This window comes from Neolamprologus multifasciatus, chromosome 10, assembly GCF_963576455.1.
Source record: "Neolamprologus multifasciatus chromosome 10, fNeoMul1.2, whole genome shotgun sequence".
In the NCBI taxonomy this organism is placed as follows: Eukaryota; Metazoa; Chordata; class Actinopteri; order Cichliformes; family Cichlidae; genus Neolamprologus; species Neolamprologus multifasciatus.
Window position 1 is genome coordinate 18,896,702 of NC_140448.1, and position 6,795 is coordinate 18,903,496.

Sequence of the window (6,795 nt, forward strand, 5' to 3'; positions counted from 1 at the left end):
GTGCAATGTGTATAAATAGCATCAGCAGGAGAAGGAGGAGGAGGACTGGGACGAGGGCTGGCGCCTTTTCACATTGTGTGAGATGTAAACATGACACAGCAAACACCTCCTCAGACACTCAGTGCTGGAAATGAGGCTCCAGTAGGTGCGCTGAAAACTCAGGCATCAGTCTGAAAGCAGCTCTCTGGTTGCCATGGAAGCGCTGCAGCGGTACATTTGCATTCTGAGCACAGTCACCAAGACAACTGTGGGAACGTTCTAGAATGGGACGTTTGCTAGGAGACAAGTGTCGACTGACAGAACCATGTTTGGGTTTTAATGAGTGATTTTTGTAAACCTAATTTCTCGCTATAGCTTATTTATATTTTGTTTTCTTTTTAATACATTATATATATATGTATATACATATATGTGTGTATATTTGTGCGTATATTACTCATGTCAAAATTTTATTTTATTTAAACTGCCAGCTTCACTAGAAAGTAATGGTTCATGGTTCAGCGGTCTTGGTCTCTTATGTGTCCTTCACCTTGTTTTAGCAGGTTAAAATTTGCGTATATGAAGGTGTAGAGTCCCAGTTTTCCGGAATCACATGAAGGACTAATTTCTGAAAACTGGACTATGAGTCGTCACAGTTTTCCTCCAAAGACTTGTCTGGACCCTGAATGCTCTCTCTGCTTTAATTTTTCAAGCCCAGAAAATCCAACTATGTAGGTGTTTGTGTGTATGATAGAGCACATTTTTTTAAAAAAATGCTACTAGCCTAATAAGGTAACTAATACGATAATGCCTTTACAGCGGTGTGTAAAGTGACTCTTCATGTGTAATCTATGACACTTATAGCAGGGCTCAAAGACTTACCCTTATAATAATCCCTCTGAAGACTGGGCTATACTGCCACCCAGTGCCGTAATTTGAAATAAAAGCTTACTTCAGTTTAAATTCCACTATTTATAATTTAACTTATAATCAAATTATAAAGAACACAATTACAGCAGTGCAGCAGGAGAAATTAACTGTTGACTAATAAAAACGTAAAATACCCTTATACCTGCTAAATTATAGTGTATTAACTATTAACTGTTTGAATATTTCTCCCATCCATCCATTCGCTTCCGTTTATCCTTTTCATAGTTGTGGAGGACGCTGGAGCCTATCCCAGCTGTCATAGGGCGAGAGGCGGGGTACACCCTGGACAGGTTGCAGGGCTAACACACAGAGACAGAAGGCCATTCGCACTCACACTCACTCCCGCATTCACGCCTATGGGCAATTTAGATTGACAAATTGACCTATCCCCACTAACTGCATGTCTTTGGACTGTGAGAGAAAGCCGGAGAGTACCCAGAGAGAACTCACGCAAACACGAGGAGAACATGCAAACTCCACACAGAGAGACTCCAGCCTGATGGTGGAATTAAACTCAGGACTTTCTTGCTGTGCGGCAACAATGCAACAATATTGCCCAAATATGCCCCAAATATGAATATGAAATATGGGGGTGCAGTGGGGTTACTCTTTTATAATTTATTTTTACACCCGGGTTAGTTTTGCTTCCATTTTGGGCATCTGTGAGGATATGGAGTGAGTCATCTACTACTCAAAAGGTTGTTGGATTGATTCTTGACTCCTCCATGCCAAAGAATCCTTAGGGAAGATACTAGACCTCCACGTTGCTTCTGATGCATCTACTGGAATGTCACAAAGTACCTATGCATACATAATATGAATGCACCATACACTGTATGAATGTGTGTGTGATTGGGTGAATGAGACGTAGTACTAGGAAGTGTTTTGAATCTTCAACTGAGAAGAAGGGTGCTATTTGAACACCAACCCATTTGCTAATTTCTTGCTGTTTCTACATCCAATAACTTAATCACTTTCACTAGAGTGATTAATGCCAGGTCATCATTGGAATAGATTGAGCTATTCACCTCAATTTTAAGATCCTTGTGTTTTCTGTGTTTGACCTTTCTATCTGTTTTATCAGCATTTCTTTTGCCTACTCATGTATGACCTAAGCCTGGAATAAAGATTTGGATGATGCACTTTCACTACCTTTGTGTACTTAAAGAATCTTCTAAGGAAACATGTAATGAATATAAAATAAATTATTACAGCTTAGTGGGAGACTTGACTAGGGCAGAGAACTCACTAATGTTATTAGAGGCAGCCTAAGAAGTCAACTATAGAACAAAAAACATGACCACATAATTTTTGGCCATTAACAGGCACATTGCATGGATTTAATAAAGTGCGAATGATTACAAAATGTCCCTAAGCCTTTCAGAGTGACTCTCCAAACCTGCAGTACAGCTTGTGCAGTGAGAAAGCAGACAGCCACTTTATCGGCACGGTGTCGGCGTTCATGAACCCAGAGGCAAGGCTACTAATTATAGGAAAAAAGCTGTGATCAACAGTGTTTAAATCAAAAGGCATCCATATGAAGCCATTAATCTTCTTTGCTTTTTTTGCCCTGTTTCTTCACACTTTCAGACTACATGCTGCACCATCAATGTGACAAATTCACCTAATAACGTCTACGTGTAGGTTGGATCACGCACTCCTGCACAACTTAACTCTAACCTCCCAAAATCTACACACAATCACAAGGTTACATCGCTCTCATCTGTATCTTTTTCTAGTATAACTGCATCAGACGTTAGCTGAGACCTGTTGGAAGACAACTCCACCTCCCTGTCTTCATCACAGAGCAGTTTCTCCCTCCCCTGCTCCCATGTCCACCCTCCTGGGCACCCTGCTGTCATCAATATCCTCCCATTCGTCCTCCAGCCCTTCTCCATCCTGTGATCTAACTGGCTGGTGCATGCGGAGGAGGCGGTACCTAAGTGGCACCAGGAAGAGGGCGGGGTCAGGCATGGGGTGTGGCTGCTGTGGTGATGTCACTCTCTCCTGAGGGACGCAAGCCCTGACCCTCTCCTCTCTTACGCTGATGCGCATCCTCTGCCTTGCCTCTGATTGGCTGGGAGAGACAGGAGGAGGTGGAGACAGTAGCCAGTCTGAGCTCTCCCCTTCACCATCTTCATCATCTTCATCCTCCTCTTCTTCCTCTTCCTCCTCCTCCTGCTCCTTTCCTCTGGCCTCCTCCTCCTCTCCCTCAGGAGCAGACCCACTGCCCTGCTGCTGCTGGAACAGTTTTAACCGTGCAGTGTGCAGCTCATGACAGAGGGTCGTGGTCATGACATTTTGCCGCTGAAGCTCACGACTCAGCAGTGTGATCTTGTGGCTTCGACGTTTCAGCTCCTCTAAGAAACGTCGCTCTTCTTCTCTGAGGCTCCTCCCGAGTGCCGATGCCCGTGCCCGGCTGGCCCGCAGCTCCCCCCGTGCAGCGACCATCATGCAGTGCTGGTCCTGTAGAAGTCGCTCCGCAGCATCACAACGTGCCGCCAGCTCTGCCTCCTCCTCTGCGAAGCATATATGAAAACACAAACACACAGAAATGCAGATTCAGTGGATACTAAAGCTATGAGATACACTACAAAGTATGAGGGGTTCACTGTTTACCTTCTAGTGCCAGACTTTGGTCTGTTTTTCTGTGCTTAATATCTGTTGATTCACCTACTTAACCATTCATTCTTATCTTATTCTGCATGAATTTCACTTTTCACTGTGTCTTTCTGTCTACTTTTGCTTATCAGTCGGTGAAATCGGGCCCAATAATTAAAAAAAAAAAAATCTATTATTTAGATCACATTTTGCATCAGAGCTTATGGTACAGGGTACAATCACAAAATTCCAAAACCTTCAGTTTGGCAGATCTCCACCTGCATGCATTATTGTGCATTAGGGACCATTTCCAGCACTGTGTAGTAGCTGTAACTCTTAGTTTCTCTTTGCCAACATAAAAAGGATTTGTTTGACAGCACTCAGCACCTCAGTTTAGTCCAAGGACTCGATTAAGATCGATCTAAGAAGGAGAATTACAGATTTACACATGTCAGGAATGCCTCTTGGAGCCAGTTCTAAACATCTGCACATTCCAACATCAGTTCAATCAACTGTAAGTACAGCTTTTTCAGAGAACCCACACTGTCACCCTCAGATTAGTGGAAACTGGTTAGGTTGATCAAGAATAATCAGGAACCAGCAAGGCTCAAGCCTCCCATGAACTGGAAACTGCTGGAATACCAGCATCACTGTCCACAGTGAAGTGAGTTTTATATCACCAAGGACTGGGAGGATTTCAACCAAGAAAGAAGCACACCTTCAAGGTCGAGGCCCACAGAGACGAGCCAAACGCCTTCTGGGGAAAATGTGATGGTCAGACGAGACAAAGATTGAGCTGTTTCGCCACAATGAATAGAGGTGTGTTCGCAGGAGTAAAAGTGAGGCTTTCAAACCTAAGAACAGTGTAGCAAATGTGAAGCATGGTGGTGGTAGCATCATGCTCTGGGGCTGTTTGCTGTGATACCGGTACATTAGAATGGAATAATGAGTGATTGAATGTTCCCACAGGATGATGATTACAAACACATCAAATCTGAATTTGGATATCTGGAAAAGCAGGCTAACATTAAGCTTCTGAAGTCCCAGCCTCAACACTATTGAAAATTTGTGGACTACACTGAAAAGCTGGGTCTGTGCCAGGAAACCAATTCTGCCACATGCAAACATGCAGCCAGAATTATGAGGCTGAATGTCTTGACTGTGATTTGAAAACCAAACTGGGGTTGTTAGTGGGAATGTCTACATTGTCAAAGGCGACACATCAGGTCAGAATCATGACTGGGGAACACCATGCATTAAAAACATGCTACATCAGCAAAACTGCCACTTATTGCCCACCCCACTCACCAAGTTTGAAAACTTTCTACTTTGTCTCCCTCTCCCGAATGAAATTAAAGATTAAGGGTAGCTGTTTTGACAAGAATCAAATCAAGAGAGACATGAGTCTAATTTGTCAGTATTATACTACAGTACTATATAGTAGCAGACACACTGGAAGCAGAGTGCTACCTAAGAGGTATATCTACAAAGTAAGGGGCGAAATTTCAGTGAGCTAGGGTCTTTAATTATTTTTTTAGAAGAGTTGCAAAACTTTATAATCTCACGTCATTTTGATAACTTTATTTGATATATTTTAAATATGCAACTCAAAGTGCTAACAACAAACCAATATCATCATGTACTGCTACAAATAAGTCAACACTGGGATCTAAAGACATAACTTTTTATTTCCCTAGGCTCATTTTTAACTATGACAGCAGCTAATCCAGCTGATAACTGAAAAACAAGATTTTAATCACGGTATTTAAAATCTGTTATCGACCTGTAGCTCTGCTTTGTAACAATTTACAATAAATATAGATTTTATAAATATTAGCAAGATTGCCCTGTCAGTGTAACCCTGTTAATTCTCAGTTGTCCTCTGCCCATCTTTTCTTTTTTAGATCTCTACAGCTATGATATAAAGTTTCAGCATCTCTCATATATCATTTTTCCCTTGCTCAGCAAGGGTTTGTAATTTCTCACCTGCTGTATTTCTGTCAGGAAACCTGGAGTCCAGCTCACAGCTCAGCTCTGCAGGCAAGAAAGGCAGTAGTACAACAGGCTGGCAGACAGACAAATATAAGACAAGTAAGCACATAATGAGATGGCAAGAGCAGTTCACCTGTACACTGACCGTGACAGCGCCTCTTCAGGTGTGTGATCTCCAGCTGCAGGCCAGTCAGCATGGCCAGGTGCTCCTGCTTCAGGAAGGTGATGCCTCTCTCCACACTGGCCACCTGCTGCTCGAGCCTCCCGGCATCCATGGCCGAACCCCTGCAGAACCTGTGCACAGATGTTGATGGCTGGTTTGTCTTTGGATTGGCTGCAAGATTTATTACCACAGCTGTTTATATTAGTGTCGCAGTTTCAATGCTGGCATTGAGTAATACTTGCAAGCGAACACTTAAAATAAGATTATATCACTCAATGATATCCATTAGTAATTATGCATTTGTCTTCATGCAATATAGCATAACTGGTGTTATATTACAATGCTTTTCTACATCATTTAAGGGTTTTTAATGCATTTCTATGCATCTGCTTCTTGGGTCATTTGACAGCAGCCTGCTCTTATTTAATATTATCAGTTTTATGAGCTTTCTCATTTCTGCATGTTTACTCAGTCTCTCATTTATCTCCATCACTGGCTGTGGCCTACCGTGATACTGAAGCGATATCCTCTCCAAAGCGTCTGTCATGGATCTCCGTATAGATTTGGCTCTTTATTTCCCGTCCTTGATGAAACAGAAACGCAGAAAACAAAAGGCCCGTGCAAAGCGATCAGTCTGCAAAAGGGCTCGCTTGTTTTCTTCTCCGGGAGGACATTCGCTCTCCGGGAATGAATGAATCCTACTGCAGGCTGAGTCGAAACAACCTCCTCGTAACCTTCTGGTTATTGGCTACGTGCAGCGCGGTGATGTATTCACAACAAAAGCACCACGGAGTGTGAGGTTGTCGGTGCCACGGAGCAGCACCAGGAGGAGGAGGAGCTTCCTGAAATCTAACCCGCTCTAAATGCCTCAAAATTCACCAATAAGCCCACAACAGCTCATCTTTACTGTAACGTGAACAGTGTCAGAAGTGTATTTTGCTTATATGACAGCAACCCGTGCTTCATACAAGGATAAAAAAAACTGTTTCACAAAAAATTCCAATCAGCAGCATTTTCTGTATTAAATTATATATAAGTAAAAGATTTGTGTTTTTTCTTCTATGTTCTGTTTTTATTGTCTTACATATCCAGTAAAATATATTTATTTTACTCATTTAATCAATTTACCT

General features: G+C 42.4%; 1 protein-coding gene across 4 annotated transcripts; it reads right to left on the reverse strand.

The window, feature by feature from the left end:
• Positions 1-484: 484 nt before the first annotated feature.
• LOC146510092 (uncharacterized) lies at positions 485-6,735 on the reverse strand. 4 transcript variants are annotated; one of them, XM_085174538.1, is made up of 4 exons: positions 6,173-6,735; positions 5,636-5,836; positions 5,497-5,544; positions 485-3,428 (listed from the first exon to the last, which is right to left on the reverse strand). In XM_085174538.1, exons 1-4 carry the CDS (start codon positions 6,210-6,212, stop codon positions 2,710-2,712), a joined length of 1,008 nt encoding a protein of 335 aa, XP_085030664.1. In that variant the 5' UTR covers positions 6,213-6,735; the 3' UTR covers positions 485-2,709. The 4 variants fall into 4 exon arrangements, with proteins under 4 accessions (XP_085030664.1, XP_085030666.1, XP_085030668.1 ...); XM_085174540.1 differs by having other exon boundaries at positions 5,648-5,836; positions 6,173-6,732; XM_085174542.1 differs by having other exon boundaries at positions 5,636-5,796; positions 6,173-6,727.
• Positions 6,736-6,795: the final 60 nt, after the last annotated feature.